General features: G+C 43.6%; 3 protein-coding genes across 5 annotated transcripts in view; 2 read left to right on the plus strand and 1 right to left on the minus strand.

The window, feature by feature from the left end:
- The window catches only part of znhit6 (zinc finger HIT-type containing 6), a 42,617-nt gene extending 34,883 nt beyond the window's left edge, over positions 1-7,734 (plus strand). The window contains exons 9-11 of one of the 3 annotated variants that reach the window (XR_013803910.1): positions 4,553-4,677; positions 6,162-6,280; positions 6,972-7,107. Coding sequence is in view for 2 of the 3 variants with exons in the window: in XM_079658666.1 (XP_079514792.1) it covers positions 4,553-4,677; positions 6,972-7,375 (529 nt within the window). In the remaining variant the exon portion in view is untranslated. Of the gene's footprint in view, positions 1-4,552; positions 4,678-6,161; positions 6,281-6,971 lie in introns of all 3 variants that reach the window. The other 2 variants (XM_079658667.1, XM_079658666.1) reach the window with 2 other exon arrangements.
- A 14,792-nt stretch (positions 7,735-22,526) lies between these two features.
- Positions 22,527-25,370, minus strand: ccn1 (cellular communication network factor 1). Its single transcript, XM_079656083.1, has 5 exons — positions 25,067-25,370; positions 24,652-24,880; positions 23,984-24,328; positions 23,659-23,861; positions 22,527-23,544 (listed from the first exon to the last, which is right to left on the minus strand). The coding sequence occupies exons 1-5, from the start codon at positions 25,112-25,114 to the stop codon at positions 23,242-23,244; spliced, it is 1,128 nt and encodes a 375-aa protein (XP_079512209.1). The 5' UTR covers positions 25,115-25,370; the 3' UTR covers positions 22,527-23,241.
- A 1,279-nt stretch (positions 25,371-26,649) lies between these two features.
- Positions 26,650-27,781, plus strand: part of ddah1 (dimethylarginine dimethylaminohydrolase 1) — a 75,788-nt gene continuing 74,656 nt past the window's right edge. Inside the window, exon 1 of the mRNA XM_079679408.1 lies at positions 26,650-26,672. The gene's annotated coding sequence lies outside the window, so the exon portion shown is untranslated. The remainder of the gene's footprint in view (positions 26,673-27,781) is intronic.

Genomic DNA, 27,781 nt, shown 5'->3' on the forward strand with positions numbered 1-27,781 from the left:
CTCAACTGGCTTTAGATAAGCCAGTCCTTTATTAGTATATAAGTGCTTTGTTAGTAATTCTATCGATCGAAGTGGAGTCGAAAGAGATGAGTTTTCAGTCTGCGCCGGAAGATGTGCAAGCTATCTGCTGTCCTGATTTCAATGGGGAGCTCATTCCACCATTTTGGAGCCAGGATAGCAAACCCACATGTTTTTGTTGATGGGAACTTGGGTCCCCCTCGCAGTGCGGGTGCAGCGAGCTGTTTGGCCGATGCAGAGCGGAGTGCACGCGCTGGGGTGTACGGTTTAACCATGTCCTAGATGTAGGAGGGGCCAGATCCATTCGCAGCATGGTACGCAAGTACCAGTGTCTTGAAGTGGATTCTAGCAGTTACCGGAAGCCAGTGAAGGGAGCGGAGGAGCAGCATGGTGTGGGAGAATTTTGGAAGGTTGAAGACCAGACGAGCCGCTGCATTCTGGATGAGCTGCAGAGGTCGGATGGCACATGCAGGTAGACCAGCCAGGAGGGAGTTGCAGTAGTCTAGGCATGAGATGACAAGAGTCTGGACCAGAACCTGCGTCGCTTTCTGGGTCAGCTGGGGACGTATCCTCCTGATGTTGTAAAGAGTGTTTCTGCAGCAGCGGGTTGTAGCAGCAATGTTTGCAGTGAAGGATAGTTTGTTATCTAGGATCGCAACCAGATTCCTTGCAGTCTTAGTCGGGGAAACAACAGAGGTGCCAATGTTGATTGTTAGGTCAAGAGTGGGACAATCTTTTCCCGTAAGGAAAAGCAGTTCAGTCATGTCAAGGTTGAGCTTGAGGTGATGAGCAGACATCCACTGAGAGATGTCAGCTAGACAAGCAGAGATGCGTGCGACGACCTGGGTCTCTGAGCGGGGAAAGGAGAGAATTAATTGGGTGTCGTCAGCGTAGCAGTGGTATGAAAAACCATGCGGGCTAATGACAGATCCGAGCGAGTTTGTGTACAAGGAGAAGAGGAGGGGACCAAGAACAGAGCCCTGAGGGACCCCTGTAGTTAATTGACAAGGGTCGGACTCGGACCCTCTGCAAGTTACCCTGTAGGTGCGGTCTTTGAGGTATGAGGTGAGGAGGGAAAGTGCAGTGCCTCAAACTCCAAGTTCTTGGAGAGTGCGAAGGAGGATCTGATGGTTCACCGTGTCGAATGCAGCAGACAGGTCCAGAAGGATGATGACAGAGGAGAGGGATGCTGCTTTAGCAGTGTGCAGTTCCTCAGAGACAGCAAGGAGAGCAGTTTCTGTTGAGTGACCTGCCTTGAAACCAGACTGGTGCGGATCCAGAGGGTTGTTCTGATGGAGATAACAGGAGAGTTGTTTGTTTTTAGAGTTGTTGAAGTATTTTTGACAGGAACGGGAAGAGAGAGACAGGCCTGTAGTTTATATATCCACCGTGTCCGCCCTACTGCCCAAAGGATGATTCTATTAGCACGCAGTGCGTCATTTAGCCAGGGAGCAGGAGGGGACTGACGAGCCTGCCGAGATGTGAGAGGACAGAGAGAGTCCAGAGAGGATGAGAGAGTAGAGAGGAGACTTTCTGCAGCAGAGTTTGAGTTATGAGTTGGTGGGGATGGAGACAGTGAGAAAGCAAAGGTGGTTAACAGAGATGTTAGTTCGTCTATCTTCCCTGTCTGGAGGTTGAAATCTCCGAGAAGTACTGCGGGCGGGCCAGTTTCAGGGATGTGTGAGAGGAGATTATTTAATTCCTCCAAGAAGTCCCCCAAGGCGCCTGGTGGGCGGTAGAGAACAACAATGGTTAATTGTATAGGATGGGTTACTGTGACGGCATGGAATTCAAAGGTGGAAGGAGTGAAGTTAGGTAGCTTGAAGAGGAAAAAGCTCCAGTTGGGAGAGAGCAGGAGACCAGTGCCACCTCCTCTGCCAGAGGGTCTGGGTGTATGGGAGAAGGAATATGCTGTGGAGAGAGCTGCTGAGGTGGATGTGTTGGATGGAGTAATCCAGGTCTCTGTGAGAGCAAGGAAATCCAGAGACTGCAGGGAAGCGTAGCCAGAGATGAAGTCAGCCTTAGGAACAGCTGACGGAGCATTTTTACTCTACACGACACTGTTCAACACTTCATTCTGCTTCAGTCTTTAACTAAACAACCGCGGATGTCTTGAAAGACTCTTTCGCTAAAGATTTTGAAGATATCCGCGTTCTTGTGACACGTAAATACTGCGCTTCCTAAGTTTTGGTGCGGACTGCGTTCACACCAGCAATGAACAGCTCCAGAGTTCGCAAGCAAGCTGTCCGAGACCACCTATTTTAGCGGACCAGAGTCCGGTTGTTTAGTTCACTTAAGAGGTCTCGGATTGTGTTCACACCGACCCAAATGAACCGCACCAGGGTTCGATTCAACCGGACTATACAAGGCAGGTGTGAACGCACCCTAAGCCTTAACGAGTTGCTCCATCCACACTGATGTTAAAATCTGAAAAAGGCCTCTCTACCAAGCTCCAAACTAAGTTAAATATCTCAAGAAGTGTAAAAGATATGAAGAATCTGAATAACAAGTTTTATAGCTGAAGGTCTTTTGATCATTTTAAAGTTGGAATGAAGTGTCTAGCTGAAAGTATGTGGGAGGAGAAGCATGTGGCGCAAGGTGTAGGAAAAGAGGATTTGAAAGCATCTCCCATTGACTTCCATTTTTAAAAAGCTGAATATTTCAAAAAGTATAACATATTTTTTTTAAGTTGAAGGTTTCCCATCGATTCCTGAAAAGGCTGAATAGTTTAATATTTGAATGGTTTCTGTAGCTGAAACTAGGCTGAAGTTATGGAGAGCTAAAGTATTGGCTGAAATAATCAGAAGAGGAAGAAAAAAGATTCGAAGAACTATAGTGGAACGCAGTGGCACAGCATTCCACTAATTACTGGAGAACAGAAATGATGGCACTTGAAGTTGCAATGTCGCTGTTGAAATTGTTGTTTGAGTTGTTGTTCAAAATAATGCCTAGTTGAACAAGAACCTTTCAGTCTTACATATGTTTCAATGATAGTACCAACTAGCAGGCATCTCTGGACAGGCCCAGTTTATTTTTTGAACTGAATTACAATGAGTTTTCAACATAATTATTTGTTATCACAATCATGTATTTTCAGGATCATAATATTTTGTAATATTTGTTGTCCTTGTACCTTCTTCTGTATCCGTGCTGATGGGTGTCAGCATTAGAGGGGTAAACAATAGGAACCTCAGTGAAGAGAACATCAGTGTTGCCCTCTGTTCTGTTCACCAGAACACTATATAGAGACCAGATGTGTGTTGGCTGAGCCATCCAGTTGTGTTTTTAGAAATTGCCAATACTTTTAACAATGGATTAATTCAACACCACAGGGAGCTATAATCTGCTCTGCCATCTAAACTTGCTCTCACTGTTGTTTGTATACACTCGTGTTTTTGTTTGGTACGTTTATCCATCCAAAAATAAAAAACATCCGTGTTCTTTAATACGGTAAGTCAGGCACAAAAACAAATGAAATGGAAACACTATTTGTATGGAATGCAGATTACACATGGTTACGGTCCTTTGAGATATTCTGCTTTGTATAATTACTTTGCACATACCAACATTTCAATACTTAACCTTCGACCATATTGTTATCTTTCTACCCTAAAATTACCTTAGCTATTTCCTCTCTTCTAATGTGGACATGGTCCAGAAATACCCTTCAACTATTTGTTGTAGAAATATCTTGTGTGTTTTGAAGCCCACAGGCTATCTCTTCTTTCCTTTATCCTGTCGTTCAGGAAGTGCCAAAAATGTAGCCATTTATTTGTGGTATCGTCTGGAATGATCTCTCGCCCACCTCTGAGAAACTCTTCCAGGAGGGAGGGCTTCTTGGAAGTAGCCCAGCCAGTTAAGACCTGTAAATGTCACATTATAGCAGAGTGCTTTGATTGGCTTTGAGAGTGGGTGTCTACCTAGGCGGTTCTCAGTGTGCTCGTGCTTTTAGCAAAACAAACAATGGCTCAACAATCTCCACTCTGGCATGGCTTTGACGGTTGGCGGCGTAGGTGCCAGTTACTGTAAACATCCAAAATATATAATGCTTCGTATTACGGTGGTGACAGCCTAAGCAGGATAGTTCTAAATCACTTGAGTGTAGAGGCAAGCCTTGTCTCCAAAGAATCCAGTTAACTTTTTAGTCTGGTGATTTATGACCGTCACTAATGCATCACAGGAATACTTAGACACAAGACTGATGTCATCTCATACAAAGAGCCAAAGGAGGGGTATGAGATCTGCTTCATGTGAGATATGTTGTTGATGCTTGGTCAGTTTACATCTCTTGAGAACTCAAAGCAGGATCTTCAATCGGCAGAGCCGAGAATCAAAAACTCTTATCAATCCTTAAATTATTCTCAACCATCAAGTGCCACAATCGGCCCGGAATATACAGTTGTCTATTCAAAAGTGTCAACAATTTCTATTTTTTCTTTGTTTCAAGCTTCATACACTTGCAATTAGCCTAAAGTCACAGCATATGTTGTCTTGTAATCACCTCTTTTTATTGTCTCAATTTGATCTGAAACAGGTACCATCACTTGGACGTTAGCAAGACCCTAAAGGACAACCTGAGCTTCAAAACAATGATTGAGTATCCTATGCTGCATGTTGTACTCAGAGACCATTGGAAGGAGTATCCACTGAAGGGACCAGGTACAAAAAACAACAACCAATAACTAACTTTTAAGTATATGCCCTTCAACTAATTCCTGCACCAACACTAACCTACTAATCCTTTGTTAGCATGATGTCATTCCTTCTTCACCACATTTCAACTGATCTTTTCTGTAACTAAACATGTGGGACATGAGTAAAAACCCTATGTAGCCCCAACACACAAACCCCTCTCCACTTCCCCAATTCCAACAGCATTGTATCATGTCCTGGTTTCTCTAGCATAGACTTTGGGACTCCTTGTTCCCTTATTTTTCACTATGGCAACATGCTACCCCAACGGAAATGAGGGTGTGCTGCACAGCATCACTCACATCAACCTAACCTCAACAGTGACGGTGGCCAAAAAGAGGATCAAACATTGCTTACTTTTCAACGGTGACCTCAAAAGTTTTGAAATGACAGAATAGGAGAAAAACAGCCTGTGGGTTTTCTCACCTGTTTGTCTTAGGGAACTGGAAATTAAACTAGGTCATGAACAACTGCATGTTATGAATAAGCATACAGCACTAGTGTTCTACACAGTGTGGTCAAACTGTGTTCGTATATTCCAGTAGGGTTAGTATGGTCACCAAAGACCACACTAACCCACCCAGTATCATTACACTGTCAGACCCACACAGGCTCAATGACGAATGAGGTCATTTTAGTAGGAGTGTGTGTTTTCAGTGATAAGGCCTTGGTGCCACACTGTTTTGTTATAATGTTAGCCATAGAAACATCCTGTTGATTGCAAGTGCCATGGCCTGGGAAGCTGGGCAGGAAGTGATAAAGAGCAATTGGACACTGGCGGCGGCACATCAGTGAGGATAAAGGAATGTTGAGGGTCTAGCAGACTCCCAACTTGCAGTTTAGAGCCTGTTTTCTGGCTAAAACTGCATTCAGCCAGTCAGGACTCACTCTTCGCTGCCTTATTGACCTTGAGCACCTCAACAAATATATTTTAACATTGTTACCTGTTGTATGGGTAATATTGTTAAATGATTTTTTTTTTTAAATCATGGTAGAGCAGGCGGCTTATGTACTATGGCTTGATCCACATGGGGAGGACAATGATTCGAATCCGGCCTGGGACCATTTGCTGTGTTCCCTTCCCCCTTTCAAAACTCTCCCTTCAATCAAGGCACTGGTTGCCCAAATAAATCTATTAAAAAAAAACTACATAATTACTAAAAACATTTGGTGGTGTAAACAGTATATGACGGTTTTTCTACAATTAGTTATATTCTAAAATAGTTATATATCGCTTTGCTGTCAGTACCACTATATGGCCATTTTGAATCATTACCCCTGTACCAATACACTATTGAGCCTTAAGGCACAATACCACATGCAGATGTGACCATCGTCTGCTAAAGTGATATCAGCCTGAAACACCAAAGTTGATATCCGCACTACATCAAAAATACAAATTGAATCGCATATGTAAGCAAATGTATTTTTGCTCCTTTGCTTTCTGAAAGATCGGGAAGTGAACTGGCCATTGGCCACCCTTCGGTTCCAAGGCCAAGTCCCTACAGACTGAGCCATTGCCGCCCCTTTATGACAAAAACATATAGGTGGATACATCACAGTCAACAAAGTACCAAAGCAGGCTTGTATTTGTTATTTATACTTAGTTGAGAATGCTCTTAACCCATAACTCAAACTCCGTACCTCAACTTTATAGGGTTGAAACATGTTAAGAGCCTTTTAATCCTATAAGTAATGTCCGTGCGAAAGACAATTGGCAATTGCAAGGCAGGCTTTTCTTTTCAATTGTGTTGCGTGTTTCAGCACAAAGAACAGAAACTGAATTACACTTATCTCTCATATTGTGGGATCAGCTTATAACCATGTATTAGAATACAGACTTTAAGTGATTTTTAAATGGGTTCATTCGTTTTATGATTCAGCAGACTGTTAGGAGATCATGTTGGGGTGTAATTGCATATAATTCACAATTATCATTCTTACAGTCATTTATTCTGCAGTCTTTCTTTCACACATGTCTATTCTGCTTTATTGCATAACTAATTGCTTGGCACCCAGCCTCACCCTGGAACCCAGCATGAAGCCAAACCATAGCGTCATCATTCCCAAACTGTATGTACTCTTCCTCTCTTTCCTCCATGCGGCTCGAAGCATGACCCCAAGCTGTGCTCTAACCATATTTTTTCAACTGACCGCTCTGATCACTTTTGGTTACCTATTGACTTGTAAGAATGTTTAACTGCTGCTAGAGCTTTGTTTGATCATGCTTTTCATACACCGATGGGGTCATATTGTTTCAGCGGAACCCGCATCAGCCTGCAATAGTTTCGCAACGAAGAGGGAACGGGCGGACCGAGAGGAGGAAGATGTGATCCGAGTTTCACCAAGCAACATCTGGACAGAAACCCCAGACACCAACCCTGAAACTGAAGCCCCACAAGTGAAAAGGGCCAAGAGAGAAGCAGGGAATGAAGATGTAGAGGAGGGAGAAATCCCAGATAGTAGTGATGAAGAGGAAGAGGAGGAGGAAGGAAACATTGAAGACAATACCCCATGTGGTAGGAGCTGTGATAATGCCAAAAGCCCTGCTAATAACATGGAGATGATTAATGACAGGGAGGACTTAAATGTTAACGATGGTATTAATACACACAGTGACAGCAGCAGGGCTCTGTGTATTAATGAGGTTACTGATTACAATTGAGCTGTCAGAGAACAGTGCTGAGGTCAGCATGACTAAGGAGGATCCTGTGAAAGAGCCTGTTCATACCCATCAGTGTCAGGAGGAAAATTAGTCAGCTAATGCTGCTGTCAGCTGTGGACTGAAATGATAATGCCCAGATGTTCATGGTGAAATGAGCGAGGGCGCAGACATATCTGACAGGAAGTCATCAATCTTGTGTCAGTGTACGGCAGACGATTGCCACCAGACAGTGTTTTCAGTTGTTTTTAGATACAACTTTATAATTGTGTATATATGGAATAATTTCAATGTTTTTTTTATTTAGGTTTACCTTATTTGTCTCGAACCATAATTTCTTAAATAAAGACATTTTTTGGAAATGTTTGTCCATTTGTCCTCTCACTAATATTGCACCAAACATGGCTAATATATTGTTTTATGGTATTCTCATCATATTCATCGGTTCACTTTATTCTTTGCCTTTCTTAAAATATCTTGGACTTTCTATAATACCTGTCTTTATGTCAATGTATCATCTGTTCTGAAGAATTTGATTATGATCATTAGACTCCCATCTGTTCATATAGATCATGTGATCAAACTCCAGAGCACAGGACAAATGGACCTTAAGATTATGTCCTGTTTGAAAGGAAAATAGTGTGCATCAATTCCAATTCCTTTAAGTGTTTTTATTATCTTAGATAGTTTATAATTGTCATTAAAAACATCTTTGAGAATCTTCAAAAAATGCTCTTCTCTTAAGAAAATAAAGCACAGCACTCAAGAGCAGTCTGTGTTAAACACTCATAGGGTCGTGTGTCTCCGTCAATTTCTTTAAATATAAAAACTAAAGGAAACCAGCACCTTACTGCACTTCTATCACCTTTAAAGTTTAACACATTTCTCCCTTCTGTCAAGCTTCACTTATACCATTAGTCTGATTTTTCCATCAGCTAATAAAAGTTAATGTTGACATGCTCGTTTTTCACCTCTGGGGTGTCTCCCTGTGTGAATGTGCTTACACATGTGGTGCCTCTGCGTACCATATTCTTACCTAATGTTAGTTTATGACGACAACAGACTGCCAGATATAGTTGACAGTGTGGCTCATTGGTGGGGCCTGTGTTTATAGATGTGTTTTTATAACCTCTTGTGGATGTTAACCCCTATGGACGGGCGCTCTTTGATGTCCGTCCGCTGATGATGCATTTTCCACCCTTCTGCAGTCAGAGGCAATGATCTCACATCTGACTGCGCATCCCTCTGCGAGAGAGGACGTAGAGACCCATCACTCATTTAACTTTTTTTCCTTCCAAGTTCCATTTTAATGTCCATATTTATGTTTTACCATATATTTTGGACACACTGTTCTTGTAATGTCCAGCTGAGCCTTCATACAGCTTGGTCACTAAACGGCAAAGGGTTTGTTTATTTTTTGCTGCAGAAAAGGTGTTTGTTGCAGATTTGTCTTGGAACTTTAATATGCCATTGTTTGAAATATGTACAAAAATAGGCTGGCGGATGACCAAACAAAGAGATAATGACATTGCTTTCAAAATCTCAGAAAATATTCTTGTTTATTATTTTGCCAAGATGAAAGGATTAATACCACACTGTCTGAGAAACACAAGCCTTAGGCCAACAGCTGGATAACTATTCTAGCGTAAAGACTGGAAACGGGGCAACAGCTTTCTTGCCTCAGTCCAAAGATGCCAAAATCTGTTTTCTCTCACTCCAAGCAAGAAAGCAAACAGCAATATTTCACAAAAAGGCAATTGAGTTATTTAAGAAGCAACATGGTGGCTGTGTTAGGCCTTCTCGTGCCACCCACAGTACTATTGATCTAAAATAAAAAAAACATAAAGTACTTTGACATGTGGTTCATTTTCAGCAGACAAATACACTGTACTGTGCAAAAACCCATGTAACATACCACCAAGTTGATGAAAGTACCAAACTCCGGTGCCTGCACACATCTGTTCCTTTATTTGTCCCGGCTTTGCCTGGTTTGAATTACCACCCATTTTATTTTAGCAGTTCTCTTAATTTTCTATCTCAATAAAGTTACTCAATGCGACCACAGAAAAGCTCTGCTTTGTTTCTCTTTGCTGTTAAAAGTACATTTGAGATATTTTTAGTCAGTGGTGAACATAAGCATTCGAAATAATTCCTCTTATTTAAGTAAATTGCCCTTTCAAATGTATGTAGTTGGTTTGCAGTTAATTACTCTTGATTTGGTGGGCAGAGTTCAATTGTGCTGCGTGCAGAGCTGCTTTTTTTATGAGAGTACTTTCAGGGACACGGCCCTGCTGTGGTGGCCTTACCCAGAAACAGGCTGATGTTGGCAGGACTCTGCTTCAGGAAAGGCAGGTACTGAAGCACAACATCATATTTTCAGGGCCTGATGTCACCCACTTTCACATGGCACACTGTCATTAGCCACACTAAGAAACATTTATCAGGCAGAACCTCCAAAATGCATGGAAAACATTTTCAGTGCTCCAAATTAAACACTTTCCATCTACAACCAAGTCTACAATTTTGCATGCTTATGTCACATTATAAATTCACATACAACCGATGTTCTCATTCATAACACTCCGTTCGATGTCTCACTATGGGATGCGCCTCAACGCGTATGCAAACAGAAGCATCAATCTCATTACGCCAATCCTGATTGGCTGGTGATCTTGACGTCTACGTCAGGGAATCCACCCACCCTATGAGTAGCTTGCGCTACGACGCAGCGTTTTTCAAACACCTCTTCTCGCTTCAGAGCACATCTCGAATTATCAGTAGACGGGCTAGCTTAACGGTCCACAGACTGAACCCAAAGCTAACATTCGGTCGACGGGCGCTTGCCGGTTACTTTTTTGCTTTGCAAGAAGACTGAACAATATTAACACACCAGTTAATATTGTAATCTGCCTCGCCGTTTCTTTCTTTCGAAATTACGGTAAGGTTTGATTTTTTTCTTCAAGCTAGTAACATACCTGTTGCTAGCTTTTCTTCCCTCCACACCGACACCACGGTAGCGAGGACGTTCTCTTTTCTCTCTCACACCAGAGGAGACAGAGATAAAAACAAAAGGTATTAACACACCAGTTAATATTCTTTAAAGAATAAAATCTACACTGTCGCTTTTTCCTTTCGGACTAATGGCAAGTTTGGATTTTTTTCTTGGGAACGTACCTGTTACTAGCGTGTCCACTCCACGCCGACACCCCGGCGAACAAAGATGGACCCTTCTCTCCCTCACACCAGAGGAGTCAGGGACTCGGAGGCTCGGCTATGCGGCTGCTGGTTTAAGATCTCAGGCACAGACTCACCCCAGGTCTGCTCATCCTGCCTCAGGCTGGAACACGCCCAGGAGGCTATCGATAACCCCGGCTCGTGCAGGCATTGTGCCCGCTTCACCATTAAGAGCCTCCGCCGACGGCTAGCACGCCAAGCTAGCTTGTCGGGACAGGACCTCCTCATGTCCGCTGATTCGCCGGCCGGCAATCAAGACATGGTGCCGCCCGCAGCAGAGATTGAGCCCCGCGCTGTGTCAGGCTGGGGCTCAATAACAGCGGCAGCCGCTGAACCGGAGCCCCGCGCCGTGTCAGGCCGGGGTCCGGTAGCGGCAGGTGCCGCGAGAGCGGAGCCCCGCGCTGTGTCAAGCTGGGGCTCCCAACTGGACCTCACCATAATAATAATAATAAATGGGATTTATATAGCGCTTTTCTAGACCCAAAGACGCTTGAAGACCATGGTTCCACCCGCGGAGGGTGTCCTGGAGTTGGATTATATGGAGGAAGAAGAGGATGCCTCTGAGTTCCTCCTGTCCGACTTGGATGAGCACGAGGATGACATCTTCATTTCATCGGCTCAGGCTGCAAAGCCGGGAGCGATGTCCGCTCTCCCGGGCGAAAGCACACCAGCTTCGCCCTGCCTAAGTATGGACTTGCAGGCCGTGTGTCAACGCGCTGCGTTCAGGCTGGACATCCCATGGCCTGAAGTGGCCAAGGAGACCTCCAGATCTCGCTACGAGGGCAAGAATTGTCGAGCAAACCTGAGCCTGCCGTGTGGGACGAGGTCGCAGCGATCACGGACATTTGCCTCCGTGTGTAGCGCTGTGCAGTCCAAGCCACGGGCAAAGCACTGGGAATTATGGTGGTACAGGAGAGAGCCAGGTGGCTCAACCTGACGAACCTTCCAGACCGGGAAAAAGAGGATGTTCTGGACATGCCTATTGTTCCCGAGGGCATATTTGGCTCCGCTCTAGCTTCGATGCAGCTGAGATGCGAATCAAAAAAGAAGGAAGACGAGGCTCTCCAGCTCTGTTTCCCTGAAGGGTCCAGCCGCCACCTTCAACGGTCCCGCGGCAGGCCTTCACTCAAGCTGCCTCACGTCCTGCCCGGTTCAATATACCGAAGCAGCAGAGACCACAGCCCGTCCCGGGTCCCCAGCCCAGGCACGAAGCGAGGATGAGCTGGCCAAGAAGCTCTCCGGTTCTGGCAGCTGCCGCTTAGTCACAGCCAGAGATGGGGTCGTTACTAAAAAAAAGTAATATATTACATATTACATATTACTTTTTAAAAAAGTAATATATTACACTACTTCGTTACTGTCTACATAAAGTAACTCGTTACTTTACTCGTTACTTTACTCGCACGGCCGGCCCGCCCCTCCCTACAGGCAGATCACGCAGACTGCGGCGCACCTACAGTGTAAGCGCGCCACAGTTTTGCCTCTGCGAGACTCCACTTGCACCCCCAATTACTATTGCATTAAGGAAGACATAACACGAGTCTTTCTTTTGATATGCTCTTTAATAAAATAGGCTACCAGCCTACCACAACAAGCTAACAGTCTGTGAAACGTAAAGACACTAATTAATTAAACCAGTTCAAGACGCATTATTCTTATTCTTATCATTCTTTATGAGCGCAGTAACGGTAAGGTATCTAATTACTTATTTATTTAGTGTTCCATAACTTAGTAACAGAGATGGTCAAACTAAAGTGGTAGAGACATGGCAGAATTCCTACAATGAAGCGGGACATTGAACTGTTCACCCGTGAGAGGGCAATCAAGAAAAGAGAGCGATCGGCCCCGTTGAGGAAGTTTACAGATGAAAAGACTCAGCCATGTTTATGCAGCACTGCACGTGGAGATGTGGACGGGCAAATCGCGCAGATTACGTAGGCCTACATGTATATAAACCTGCGGCGGCGGAAACCCCTCTTGTCTGTCAGTGTGTGTGATTATTTTATAAAAGTAACGAAGTAACGCGTGTCGGGGCAATGTTAGTAACTGTAGTGTTACACTACTCCGTTACCGACAAAAGTAATATTATTACAGTAACGCGTTACTTTGTAACTTAGTGTCTACTTTGTAACGCGTTACACCCAACTCTGGTCACAGCCGACCCAGGTTTTCAGCCACCAGGCGAGGAAGAAGAAGCGGGACAGCCTCCTCTCCTCTCCTCGACGAGAGAGCTGGAAGTTCCCTGTTCCCCAGCTCCAGAACACGTTCCAGTGTTAGATGCTCATGTGTTTTCGGGGTGCCATCATGCTCCCATCCTCCCGCCGCCTCGAGTGATGCCAGAACGTCATCCTCAAGTTCGCGCCATAAGGGAAATGGACTTAACATCAAAGACAGCAAGTTCCGCTGCCTGTTTAAGTCACACAAACACATGTCATCATTATTGTTTCCTAATAAATCATTTTCCACTGTCGTTTCCAGGCTTGAAGCCAAGGGCGCAGTCAATAAAAATGAAAACAAAAACAAAAAAAACAATAAACAGTCTGTCGTCTACCCCTCTTTTGAGAGCGGCTATGGCCTCTCTCAAAAGAGGACATTAGACGGGATTGTGAAGGCACCACCACCACGCGCATGCGCAGTGTCGGCCAGGGTTGTCAACCTGGGGTACCACCGTGTTCAGACACTAGAGGGCCCCATAACACAACAAATAAAGACACAGAGGGCAGACGACTGAGATGTGACATCTCCGCTCGCTTTAAGGAGCAAAAAGTGGAAGATGCTCACAGATTCTGCTTGGCTTTTCAAGACAGTAACACGGGGCTACAGGCTCCAATTCGCTGTCACCCCCCCTCGCTTCTCGGGAATTCTGTATTCACAAGCCCGGGGAGAGTCGGCCCATATTCTGGAGCAAAAGATTTTCTCGCTATTAGAAAAGAAGGCTATATCGATAATACCCGCCGAACAGAGTCAGAGCGGCTTTTATTCCAAGTATTTCCTCGTTCCCAAACGGGGAGGGAACGGAATTCGGCCTATACTAGATTTGAGAGCTCTGAACAAATATCTCCAAAGATACAAATTCAGGATGCTCACTCACACATCTCTGCTACGTCTCGTGAGACAAAACGACTGGTTCACATCAGTCGACCTGAAAGATGCGTATTTCCACATCCCAGTATATTACCCACACAGGAAATATCTGAGGTTCGCCTTTCAGGGTGTCTGTTACGAGTACAGAGTCCTTCCCTTCGGTCTGTCTCTCAGCCCGCGAGTGTTTGTACGGTGTACGGAAGCCGCGACAGGGTATTCGCTTGGCAACTTATATGGACGACTGGCTGCTTCTCGTACAGTCAGAGCAAGAGGCTATTACGCAGACGAATGTCCTCGTAAAACACCTGCTCGATCTGGGTTTCGTAATAAACACAGAAAAAAGCATGTTGTCCCCAGCCCAGACTGTACTCTTCCTGGGCCTACACCTGAATTTGGTGCCCTTTACAGCCCGCCTGTCAGCAGCAAGAGTGAAAGCCTTCAGAGCTTGCCTCGCTCTTGCCTCGGCTACGCAAATATGTTCTCTTCAGATCATGTCTGCGGTTACTGGGGCTCATGGCGTCAGCCATCCTGGTGGTACGACTGGGACGCTTACACATGAGTGAGTTTCAGCACTGGGTAGCCGCCCTCAGACTAAACAGAGTGATGGACACTGTGAAATGCGTAATGGCACTGCGCCACTGGCTGCACCCGACTTTTCTAGTACGGGGCGTGCCTATGGGTGCTGTCCTATCGCGGAAGGTGGTCACCACAGACGCATGTCTGACGGGCTGGGGGGGTATATACGAAGGTCGACCTGTGAGGGGTCTCTGGAGCAGAGACCTCCAACGGTCACACATAAATTATCTGGAGCTTCTAGCGGTGTTCCTCACCCTAAAACGCTTTCTGCCTTTTGTCAGAGGACATCATGTCCTCGTGAGGACAGATAACACGACCACAATATCGTATATAAACCACCAAGGGGGTTTGCGCTCTCTCCAGTTACAAATGCTGGCACGCAAACTGATCTTATGGAGCTGCGGACGTCTCCTCTCTCTGAGAGCGACGCATGTACCAGGAGTGATGAACCTCTGGGCAGATCTGCTGTCCAGAGGTGCACCACTATATGCAGACTGGACTCTACATCCAATGGTTGTGAGTCAGCTGTGGGTGCGTTACGGCCGAGCCGCGGTAGATCTGTTCGCATCAAAACAAAATGCTCAATGTAAGCTGTTCTTTTCAATGCGCGATTTAAACGCACCGTTAGGCGTGGACGCGCTCGCGCACGTTTGGCCTCCGGGCCTTCTGTACGCGTTCCCACCCCTGGCTCTGATACCCCCAACTCTGGCCAGAGTGAGAGAACAACGCCACACACTGATCCTGATAGCTCCGCACTGGCCTGCAATGTACTGGCTGGCGGAGATTAATCAGCTGCTGTGCGGGCAGCCGTGGCAGCTCCCACTACGCAGGGACATACTGTCTCAGGCGGGGGGGGACGATCTTTCACCCACACCCAGAGCGCTTGACACTATGGGCCTGGCCCGTGAGTGGTACAATCTGAATACAGTGGGGCTCCCTCAGAAGGTGATAAACACTATTCAGAGTGCAAGAGCTTCCTCCACCAGGTCCCTCTATGACTGTAAGTGGAGAGTGTTTGAGGAGTGGTGCCTTCAAAAAGGACACATCTCTTTTCGATGTCCTGTCGGGGTGATTTTATCATTTCTACAGGACCTAATTGATAAACACAGAGCTTTCTCTACGATCAAAGTGTACCTGGCTGCTATTGCTGCATGCCATGTGGGCTTTGAGGGGAAGACGGCTAGCCAACATCCTTTGGTCTGCCGTTTTATGAAAGGGGCTCGCAGGCTCCTCCCTGTTTCCAGGTCACTGGTGCCCTTATGGGACTTGGCAGTGGTTTTCGATGGGCTCACTCGACCTCCATTTGAACCCCTGGAAGAAGCTGACATGAAACAACTGTCACTGAAGAAAGTGCTGTTACTGGCTCTGGCATCTGCCAAGCGAGTCAGTGACATTCATGCGCTCTCTGTAAATCCTTCATGCACTCAGTTTGCCCCGGGGCAAACGAGAGTGTTGTTGAAGCACAACCCTGCCTTTATACCTAAGGTGGTTGGCTCATGAACCCCCATTGACATTGTGGCATTTCCTCCACCACTGTGTTCCTCTGAGGAACAGCGGTCGAATTTGCTGTGTCCAGTTCGTGCTTTATGCCCCTATATGGACAGGTCAAAAGAGTTTCGTTGCAATGACCAACTCTTTATATCCTGGGCTAACCCTCAGAAGGGCAAGCCTGTTATCAGGAATCGGCTCTCCCACTGGATTGTGGAAGCGATTGCTCTGGCTTATACGAGTCAGGGTTTCCAGGCACCAACGGGCCTGCATGCTCATTCTACTCGTGGACTGGCTACATCCTGGGCTTTGTTCAAGGGTGTTTCCATCCAAGACATTTGTGCAGCAGCGAGCTGGTCCTCACCGCTCACTTTTGTCCGCTTTTACAGGCTAGATGTCTCTGCTCCAAGTGTGGCCCGCGCAATGCCGGGCCCCGTGTTGAGACAGGGTTCTACCTGTTAAGTTCTGGTTGTTTTGGTGATTTTCGAGATAAGCATGTCTAGCAATACGGGAGTTTCAATATCCCATAGTGAGACATCGAACGGAGTGTTATGAATGAGAACTATAGGTTACTTACGTAACCCCAGTTCTCAGAGTAACATGAAGTGAGATGTCTCACCAGACGGCCCTTCTTGCTAAGGCGAAGCGAGAAGAGGTGCTTATTTTGAATGACACTGCGTCGTAGCGCAAGCTACTTATAGGGTGGGTGGATTCCCTGATGTAGACGTCAAGATCACCAGCCAATCAGGATTGGCGTAATTAGATTGATGCTTCTGTTTGCATACGCGTTGAGGCGCATCCCATAGTGAGACATCTCACTTCATGTTGCTCTGAGAACTGGGGTTACGTAAGTAACCTATAGTTTTGCTTCTCATGCTGTTCCAAACATGGAGAAGTACGACTAAATGATGCCATCTGTTTTTCCTGAACACAGAAATGCTGAACAACAGTGGTTTTCTATTGCCTGTTCATTGTCATTGATATTATAAAATCTAAAACCCTTTATTTGTTATCCTACTAGTTGTCTTCAGTCAACAAAAGCCTTGACCGGAAGCACAGGCTCAATCTTTGTGATGTTTCCAAACATTTTCTTCATAACTCCATACTTATAAAATGCAGGTCACATGTGGGTACTTTTCTTTGTACACAGCATAAGTATTACTTACCTGTTAAGTCAGTCTTTAGGACAGATTTAGGCGGAAAGCTCAAGAGCCTTTGGCTGAGTGAATTCATCCTGCTCTTAGGATAAACAAAAGCCACTACCACACTTAAATTCAAACAGACCAGCAATGTTGTCACCATGGTCACCTCGGAGACCGATCTGCAGTAAGTCGTTAGCAGGAAGTGATTCACATGTTCCCTCTGTCTGTCTTGTTTCAATGTGACAGTCCGAGCAAACACAGCCTGCTTGTTGTCTGTTATTCTTTTATTATCAGCCTCAAGGTAATCGTGTTGCAGTTGATTTTAGAGCACCTGCTAACATTGGATCTAAACAGACTTTCTGTTTTCAGTTTTCTCCTTACTTTATATAGACATTGCCAAATATAACTATATATTAGTTAACTGAGTAACAGGATGTACCAAATGATCCCAACAACATGTGCTCATCATTCTAACCTCATTTATTTCCTATTTTATAGAAAATGCTTTTTTCAATAGCTTCCATGTGACCAAGTGACTCCATATCAATCTAGCATTGTAACACCATACTGGACTGGGACACATATTTGTAACTGAATTTTGTTAAAGTCCTACACCTATCCACGCAGATTGGCTTTTGCTGGATTGTGCTCTTTTTTTTTTTAGTTTCTCAATTCCCCTGGCTGAGCACCGTGGTATTAGTGGGGGTCCCGGAGAAGAAGGCATCTAGGGACTTTATACTTCTGCTGAGGGACTTGTTGTTTGATATCTACGCCCACGCCTGTCCTGTAGGCTACCCTTTCACAATTGATGGCCAATGATAATTCACTTTGAAGTCATATCATCTGATCTGCCGTGTTTGATCTTCTTTTTGGATATAATTGCTGTTGAGTCTTACGTGGTTATGCTCTGAGGAAATGTGGGGCTCAGTTTGCACTTGCTATGAAACTCATTACATCTAACGATTCAAGATGCTGCCCGCTATGAAGTAGTGCAAGTATTTTAGAGTCAATGATAAAGTGTGAGATCAACAGGCGGTAGTTTGTGTAGCCCAGATATTGATTGATTGATACATTTTTATTTCGAACAAGTAAAATTACAAAAACAAAACTAATGTTGCAGTACATAGTCATGTAAAACAAATCAAAACTAAAAAATGACAAAACTAAAAATGACATTGACAACAACAACAACAACAACAACAACAGCAACATAAACAGTGCCACATCTAATGTTCGAAAAGGAGTGAGAAGAAGTATAACTTATTTAATCTCACCCCCTTGTCCCTAAATGATTTATTTATAATTACAATCTATCTACATCTTATCTACAATAATTATCATTTGTATGCATTATTATTGATATTATTAATCGGCTTTATCTGTTGATTGACATATATACATATACACATATACATACACATACATACACTGATATACATATATGCACACATACATATACACACCTACATACTCACACATATACACATACACATAGTCAAACACCTTCCCCATCCCTGTACCTCGAGAAAATGATTTCTCTGTATTTCCTCTGGAACTGGTTGTCTGGACATTGCTTTAGCTCCACATTCACACTGTTCCATAGTCTCACTCCACAGGCCGAGATACTAAAAGTTCTTCTGGTTGTACGGAACCTATGAATTTCGAATTGAAATTGTCTCCTTGAACTATATCCCCCCACTCGTATCAAGAAACATGGAGTGAGAATGCTGCTCTTTGGCAGTGAAGGAAGCTGAGGTGTTTAAAGCATCTTAGCTCTGCAGAGGTGTTCTTGAAGTGTCCAATAGCAAGAAACCCTGGAGCAGATCCATATGCTATAATGAATTACTCTATATATCCTACCTGGCCTGGGATAATACATTCAGAAAGCTTGATATGTGTTGAGAACCTTAACACTTAATTATGCAACATCATGTGTTTAAATTGTTTTCTTTAATGTCACCACAAATGTGCCATCTGTGCTGCAAAATCTGTTGGTTTTTACTGACGCTAGAATTAAGACTGCTAGATGTAAGGCCACATTTGGTAAGAGCATGTGAATGTGCTTTTTTTACATTTATATCTGTTTCTTTGTGAGGTGACTTTACTGTGGTTTGTGACAGGGGGAGGCCAGCAGGCGCTTTTTAGTGCCGAAGCCTCGAGTCATAGTTGCCACTCATTAGCAATTTCCATGGCTCAACCATTGTTAACTCCAGATCAAAAGAGGCAGAAGAAATCTGAATTGTGTTTCAGGGGAAAATGGGTGGCAATGCAATGACTAAGGCCTTACTGGCCCTTATTTCGCCACAATTGTGGAAACCAGCCTGCAATTACCCAGCATGGGGGAGACAAAAGAGAAGGAAAATACATCACTCTTGTCACTTAATGTTCCATAGGAACCGCAGAAAATCATTTTCCTGACCAGAGAACAACCCCTTCTCAAATCTCTTCTTTTTTTTTTACATGTCAGTTATAGGGAGGATGCTGATAGGATCTAGCTTCTCTGCATTTATGTGACCAGAATTAGAAACAAGTTTAATTGTCAAATAGAGGATATTTCTTAATATAGAAGGCGGTAGCTTTTTTAGAGAGTAGTGGTCAAAAGCGTCACTTTCTAGTCCTTTTTTTCATTTATCTCCTTTGAATTAGCTCACTATTAAGTAACTATATCATACAACAATCTACAGGTGATGAAATAGTTTTTAGTTTAGACTTTCAATGCCTGTATACATTCAAATTTGACATTGTGCTGAAGTTGAAGATGCAGCACAAATGTATGTAAAAACTCGATTCAACATTCACTTTACGTAACCTCCCATCCTGGGTCCACATTTTATAACCCTTTTGGAAGCCAATTGTAATTGTTAAAAAAAAGAGCTGTGGTGTTAACATCCCTTAAACATTTTAATAGTGAAGGCAAAATTACAGCATGTGATTTTGTGATGTAATTGCTCTGCCCATGTTAAACAACAGTTGGAGAGATATGCCAACATTAGCTCAGCTGTTGAAGTTGACGTTGTACTTGCCCCCTTAGAGATGATTCAGTCCAACATTGTCTCCATTAGGCTGAGACTCAAGACGCCCAAAGGCTCAGTGCTGCCTCTCCCATCAATGCTCAGCCTGTTTGAGAAAGTAATCACTCCAGTAGCCAGTAGCCCTCTGGGGACCCTCGGAACAATCCAACAGCCTGTGAGGGAATCAGCTCTGATTTTCCCCTAAGCCTGCTCATCAGTTATTCTTATGTAATTGCAGATGTGGACCTAATGGGTGTGTTGTGAGACTTGCATTGCTGTCATTGTTGTGTGTGTGTGTTCATGCTGATTTAACAAGAGGGTCCCACGCCCTGTTAGGATTTGGCAAATGGATGTCTTTTACATCACTTTGTTTCAGTGAGAAATGTTACATTTAATATGCAAATTCATAGTAATATAATCATTTGTAGTATTTTCACCAACACATATGATGAATATTAAGAATGTGCAAGAGTAAAAAGTCTATTTAATTTCAACCGAATTTTTTTACCTATTTGGTCCAGCAGATGGTGCTTTTTAAAACAACTTGGTCCCTCTGCATTTGTACTTTTTGGCCAGCCTTAAACCCTCCATGCTTCTTGCCCCTGGGTTCCTTATAACAGTGCATATTAATCTGAGGTTAGAGACAAGGGGGCTGTTAAATAGCTGACATCAGTGCTCAGCAGCTTCCAGCATGTTGTAATGACCACTCTCAATCCCGTTAGCTTCTGGTTGCACAGCATTACGTAGTGCTTGATGGAGCTTTAATGCTAATGTCTTTGTCATATAAAAACATTTGGGGTTCAGGGAATGAGGTAGCCACTGAGTGATTTAATTGCAGGGGCGCATGTGTGTGAGAGCTTTGTTTGCGTGTGTGTCTGAGAGCAATATATTTTACAGGTTTGTGCTGCGTTGGCAGGGACACTGAAGGATGTGAACTATGCTAGTCTGTACATTATAAAGGAATGCTACGGATGACCGAAAGGACTGCTCACGTAACATACAGATGCCATTACATAACCAAGTTAGCTGCGTTGTGTCAACAAGACAAATGACTTCTGATTGCACGGCACTTTCCAAACACTGAATGACCAAGATGGAAATGTTTTTGTTTTTTTGGGCAGCAAAGAGCAAAAAGGGGTCTCCCTGGAAGTGTTTGGACTGTAAAATCCGATCTGCAAGGGGTAGCCACACATCTTTGTGATTAGGTAAACCTCAGAAGCCTTTCATGTGAGCAATCTGTAAAACCTCAGTGGGCACATCCTGTGTGGTATGCTGCTCAATCAAAGGCAATGTGTTCCGCTAGATCTCTATTTAAATACACCCAATTAAGACTTGTTTTCAGCAGCTGTGCATAAATGTTGTTCAGGAGTGCCAAATAGACATGTTTTTATTGTTGTTTGTGACAAGATTAAATGCCTTTAGTTGATACATGTGAGCTCTTTGGGAGTGTTTGTACATTTGGAAAATCTTCTTAGCTAAAGTGAACATGTTGCTCTGAAATATTTTCCAACATCTGCCGCCCATCAGGATGTCTGCTTTCTGAGCCACTGCTGCATTCCTGAGCCACTCCCTCTACCTGGATCAAAAAAGAAACCCTTCCCTGTCGTTGCCCCTGAGCTCTCCCTACCCCAGTACAAACTGCACTGTAGGTATTTGTACCAGGTGCAAGCATCTGCCATCAAATCACATGTCTCAAAAAGAAAAATAACACACATCCTTTTCAGACGGATACTTATTGTGCTCTTTAATTATGCATTTCATATTGCACTGGTTTCATGTATCTTTGGGTGATAAAACTTTAAAGCTGGACCAATCTGAGTTCAGGTAAACATAAATTATGACAACACCAGAGGAAGGGTAAAGTGGTATTTCTGATGGTAGCAACACATTGTTTCAGGAGCTGGAAAACTGAATTTGAGGTTTCTATGACCATCGAAGAAACTATGTCACCCCTGTTTCCTGTGCTTCCTCATTTTCAACCTCATAATAGTATTTCTTGGTGCCTGTTAAACTTAGACAGATGTAAGCCCTCCCTACTTCGCCTGGGCTGTTTACAACTGTTTAGCAGACCCCTGCAGTTTAAGAGCCAACAGAGGCCAATGCAACTAATTCACTTTAAAAGACAACTACTAATGAATTAGGTCAATTTGGAATTGCTAGTCCGCTGTGTGAAAAAAAAAGAACGTACCCGGGAATGCAATTCTTTGTATACAACCCATTGTATACAATAATACTCATTGTCCCCCCTTGCATGGTGTCTAATCCCAGCCCATTCAGAGCAGCACTTAAGATTCTTGGCATACTCCCATACTCATTGCTACTCGTGGACTTAATCTTTTTTTTTCTTTCTCTTAGAATCAGTCAAGTGTATGGCTTAGCCAGATCAAATTAACGCAAGCTAGCTCGCTGCAGAATAGCATTCCAAAGCACAGAAAGTCAGGAGATAGCCTCCATGGTTGTTATATAAGAACAGACTGACCCTGCTCAGTGTCTGTCTGAGAATCGGTTGGGACTACACAATGATATTACTGGAGGATTTTCTTTGGGAGTCTTGCTTTTTTTTATACCTTCTGCATGTTAGCATCACATTTTGTTTGAACAGACTGTACTCAGGCAGTGTCATATTTCATAAATAAATCAGTTTTATTTGTAGCATATAAAATTAAATCATTTTACAATTTATTCCAGTATGACACATAATATCCAAATAATGTAGCTACATTTTTGATAAATAATAATAATAATAATAACAATAATAAAAACATTCATTCATACTTTGACATGTTTCGCTTTGTCTTTTTCATGAAGGGAGTTCAATAGCTGCCACAAAACATGAACAATAATGCCCACGTCAGGAAGGAATGAAACCACACACTTGTTATACAAGTCCAGAGGTTACATTTCGGTGTCTTGCTGTGAAGGTACAGGATGGTCTGCTAATTGAAGTTGCGTATGTGCATATCAGTATACACACACAAGTCTACAGTCTGGGTCATGTCTGAAGTAAAGGACCAACATATACACAGTGAATTGATATCAGCCACTAACATAAATGTACAAATATAAATTACATATTGCTCCATAACGAAGCTACTTCTGATGCTCCATTAATATGAAGCAGTTTTTAGTTAAGAATGCTGACTTAGTCACAGCAAACAGTGCACTTCATTTAGTCCTCATGATGTAAGCCCACAATTCCTTGGGAATCTAGTTACAACACAAAGTTGGTAGTTCATTGGTGGTAGTCTATTTACACCCCTGCATTCATCTGGACCGCCACTGGCTGCCAGTGCTGCTCTGTTTTTTTGTCTGAGGGGTTCTGGACGTTCACCAATCAATCTCTGAACTTGTGGATGTCGTTGGAGAGGCGGTAGAAAGGGTAGGAGGCTTCGTTGGCATGGGGACAGTTGTAGGTGCACTTGCAGGACTCGATCATCATGATGTTCTTGTTGAATGTTTCGCCATCCTCGCAGCGGAACTTGACACGGATGGTTCTGGTGTCGTGGGGGCTGCAGCAGCGACCGTCCACGCAGGCGCCGCAGTACTTGGGCCTGTACTTCTTCAGGCTGGAGCAACCGGCATAGGTGAATTTCACCGGCTGGCTGGACTTCTTGGTTCTACTGCACTTCTTTCCTTTCTGCAGAGCAATAAACAACATGGAGATTAACAATGTACTCAGGACCCAGAAGTGATGCATTTTCAGTAGCATGCTTGTTTTCCATCACATTAAGTCATGGTGGGTCAAGCTTACCTTCAGATTGGAGTAAGATGACTGGGTGCATGGCCGCACTTCACAGATTCTTGTCTCTTTGACCAGCTTGCACTCGCTGTTGTTGTTGGTGACTCTGGTGGAGATGCCTGTTCCACAGCTCTTGGAGCACTGGGACCAGGGTGTGGTTTGGACGATGCACTTCTGGTTGTCAAACATGTGGACTTCAGGCTCTAGTCTGAAGGCTGTGATTGAAAGAAGAAGAAAAAAACATTAGCATCTTAAAATCCTACATTCTGGTATGTTCTATGTATGTATCCAGTTGTAAAAAACTATTTAATTCCAAGCTGAAAGACATCCTCCTTACCAGGTAGAGACTTGAGTCCTCCCTTCACAATAGCGATGAGCTCATTCCTGTTGGTCAGATCTTTTTCCAACTCTTCGGTCATCATGTCTTTGCCAAAGATCTTCTCCAGGATGTCTCTGTCCTTTCCATCATCACACACCCACTCTTCGCAGCACTGGCCTGCTACCTTGACCAGTCTGGGGTTGGCACAGCCCAGCTTGGGCAGGGAGAGCTCCTGTGGGCACAGTGGCACACATCCCACGGCGCCATCTATGCATGTGCACTGGTGTTTACAGTTGGGCTGGAAGCTCTCTCCGTTCTGGTAGATCCTGCTGTTGTACTCGCATGGTCTGCCCTCTGACTTGGCTGCAAGGGGAGAAAAACAGGAGGAAAGGAATGTTATTCTTTCCTGCTCTGCTCAGGAGCGTCTGCTGAACACATCACATGGCTGCCAGGTAAGGATCAGTTAAACTGTGAAATTATTCAGGCTGCCTGAGGAGTCTTTTTCCCTCCACAGTGGGCTGTCTGTACTTTGAGGTTTAGTCTAAGTTTCCTTCTATCTGCATTCCACAGTGCTGAAATCACTCAAGTCCCCATGCTCCTGAATGAAACCCCCTTATTTAAAAAACAAAAACACCATACTAATTAAGAAGCATACACATCTGTAGCTAAAAGGTCTTTGAACATACCTCGGCAGATGCCACGAGTAGTAGCAGCAGCAAAGCTGGCCCCAAAGTTACACTCCAGCCCTTTAGTGTGGTCACAAGGCTCGGTCAGGCTGCAGTCCTCGTTCAGCTGCCTGGCGCACACTTTGCAGCAGCCGCAGCCGTCCAGGACGACGCTGACGCCGGGTGCGCATTTGGGCATCTCCAATGGACACTCACACACGGAGGGGCAGGAGGAGGAGGAGGAGAGGACCTGTATAGCCAACAATCAACACTTCCATTAAACACTGAAGCGTTTTCATGCCATACAAAATATCCCCAAAACTATCGAAAATCCATCAGGATTCCTCCCGTTTAAAAAAATAAACATTAGCTTATTTCCCTCTCAGACTGATTGCAAAACAAACTCTCGTTTAGATTGAATTAGAGAAAAACTCACCAAATGTAGGCTTCCAAGGAAGGTAACGACAACAGTAAGCATCAGCATCTTGGATAAAATGTATTATGCGTGTTCAAGATGAATCCGGGTCCCAGTTTAATGAAAAGTATAGTTTGTCTTCGGAGGAGTCCTTAAGTATTCCCTCGCTCAGTCGTCTTGTCTCTTGATTTGTTTGCTGGTAGTCTCTAGTGTTAGAGGCTCCTTTAGAGTAGTTGAGGCTCTCGGTAAAGCGGTTGCAGTCTGCTGAGGTCCAGCCACCTCCGGACTTTTATACCGTAGTGGGAAGCTGACGTCGTTCCTGGGCTGCCTGCTGAACTGTTCCCAAACTATGCCAGGAATGTTTCTCGGCGCATTTTCCATCCAAGACCTAAGCTCCACCCTGTCTAAACCTTTCTCTCTTTTTTTTCTTTCTCAAATGGATTTTCCCCCCCTGGATCCCATCTGAACACACTTTTCCGTCTCACATTGTTCCCTTCTTGTTTATCCCCCTTTCATTTTTCTTCCTCTGCTCGCTTCTCACATCTATCAACTCAAGTTCAGAGGTTTTTTTCTAAGTAGCGGCGTTTGGTTACTTTATTCTAACTTTTACAATTATGAGTGTTATTCTTCCCACTCTAAAGACACATGAGTGAAATAGATTATGTATATCGTATAGGTCCTTAGTTTCAGTCTATCCGTTTCTAAGCTTTAATTCTTGCTATTGTTATCCTTTGATTGAAATATCATAAAACAATCCATAGTAGCCTATATCTTAAAGTAAAAAGTTTAGCAAACGTTATACGTTTACTAAGATACTATTGTGATTATCAGTTATACAAAGTCTTGTATGTTAGTCTTGTTGTCATATGTGTGTCAGAAATGCCATTGCTGATTAAAACTATAAGCTAAATACACATGTTATGGCATGTTGTAGTGGCCACGTTTAAAATAGCTTTAGGTTTTTCTCTGAGTCTAAAGGTGTGGGCAGAAATACGTTTACAGCGTCTATTTCTGTCTTTCCAGTGCCTTTATTCAGAGGAGCTAAGCGTTTCCAGATGCGCACCAGAGCTCAGACGTAACAATATTGCCATATTTGGTATGGCAGTAGCCTACATTATTAACATATTTCTCTCCCTTCGGCCAGCAGACCACAAAGCATTCCTGACAGCTTAAAGGCTTGTTAAATATGTTCTTCATGCAGGGAAATTCCTTTGCATTCACTCCTTGGGGCCATTTGACTTTTCACGCAATGTGTCCATCACGTTTCGGAGGGGGTCCCGCTCTAGGTAAAGTGATCCAATTTTCCCCCAGCGATGTTGTGGTGTTGGTGGGGGGGAGACAAAACTTGGTCTTTGTCTTAATAAGTCCCCTCCACTGAAGTTTCTAAATTATTCCGATTGATGAACACTTTCACCAGATGGAAACGAAGTGCGTATAAGACGCAGCATAAAACCATTATTATTACCATGGGAGGCTGGCAGATTCAAAAGAGGACATTTTTCACAATGTTCATTTGTGTTTATATGGATCGGACATTTCATTTCTCTCCCTTGTAACCTCGTCTAGTCTTAACATGACGGAACACTGAGACAGCTGCGGTTAACAAGGCGGCTGGAGAGCTTCTCCGGTGAGTTTGGACTTTTGCTTTTCCAGTTTATTCTGACGACTTATTCTGAGACTTGCGAGTTATGAATAGGCTTTTATCTATAAAACAAATACTCATCACCGTGCTCCCGTTATTTGAATATGAGTCATAGCAGCTGAACTTGATTCCTAACAGATCCTATTCAGCAAAAGTGAATAACTCTTCATAGTTATTTTTTACTGAATAAGTAAAAGATACACTCGGAAGAATGTTGAATCTTTTAGTATCCCAGACTTCTTTTTCCAGGTGGAATGTCTGGGATTTGGTTGTGGTTTATATTGTTTTATCTTAAGAATATATGTCAAAATGTGAACAAATCTAAAATGATATTCATGTTGTACACTGTGAACAGATTCATATGTGTCTGTGTGAATATTGGAAATGGAGGTGTGCCTGTCTGTGCACACCCTTTTTAGATGGGGGGTGTGTCTGTATGAGCACATGTGCAATGCTCTCTTGTGTGTATTTCCAAGCAGCATTATGGTAATTAGTCATGCCAGGTTCAAGATTTTTAAAAAGGCACTTAATTCGTTTACACATCAACACCAGTGTACTCATCATGAACAGTGTGCTCAATCTATGAAAACTTAATTTAAAATAATATTTTGTAGGAAATAAAAAGCCTGACATGTCATTGTCTTGGCTAGGGTCTTTAGACTAAATAAATATTTCAAACGTAAAGCCTGCATTATAAATTTGAAATGTCAATCAATCAAAGTTTATTTATATAGCCCAATATCACACATTTTAGATTTGTCTCAGTGGACTTTAGAGTACCGAATATGAATATGACTGTCCTTGGACCCTCACATATATAACAAAAGTTGAAACACATAGGCATTTACCAGGAAGCAAATGTTTAACAAACATGCAAAGCATTATCGGATATGTATCATCCAGTCATTTTGGAGCCTGACCTATGTAAGGCACTAAATGTGAGGATATGCCGACCGTCAATTATTTCCTAACTGTCTCTCATAGTGAAAACACTAAATTGATGGAATACCCCTTTAATGTCTCTGTACTGTTTGGACAGCAGGTCCTATGTCATGTTTTGTTAATTTTCCCCTGCTATGTTGACCTGAAGTCTC

This window comes from Notothenia rossii (genome assembly GCF_949606895.1).
Source record: "Notothenia rossii genome assembly, chromosome: 1".
Lineage (NCBI taxonomy): Eukaryota > Metazoa > Chordata > Actinopteri > Perciformes > Nototheniidae > Notothenia > Notothenia rossii.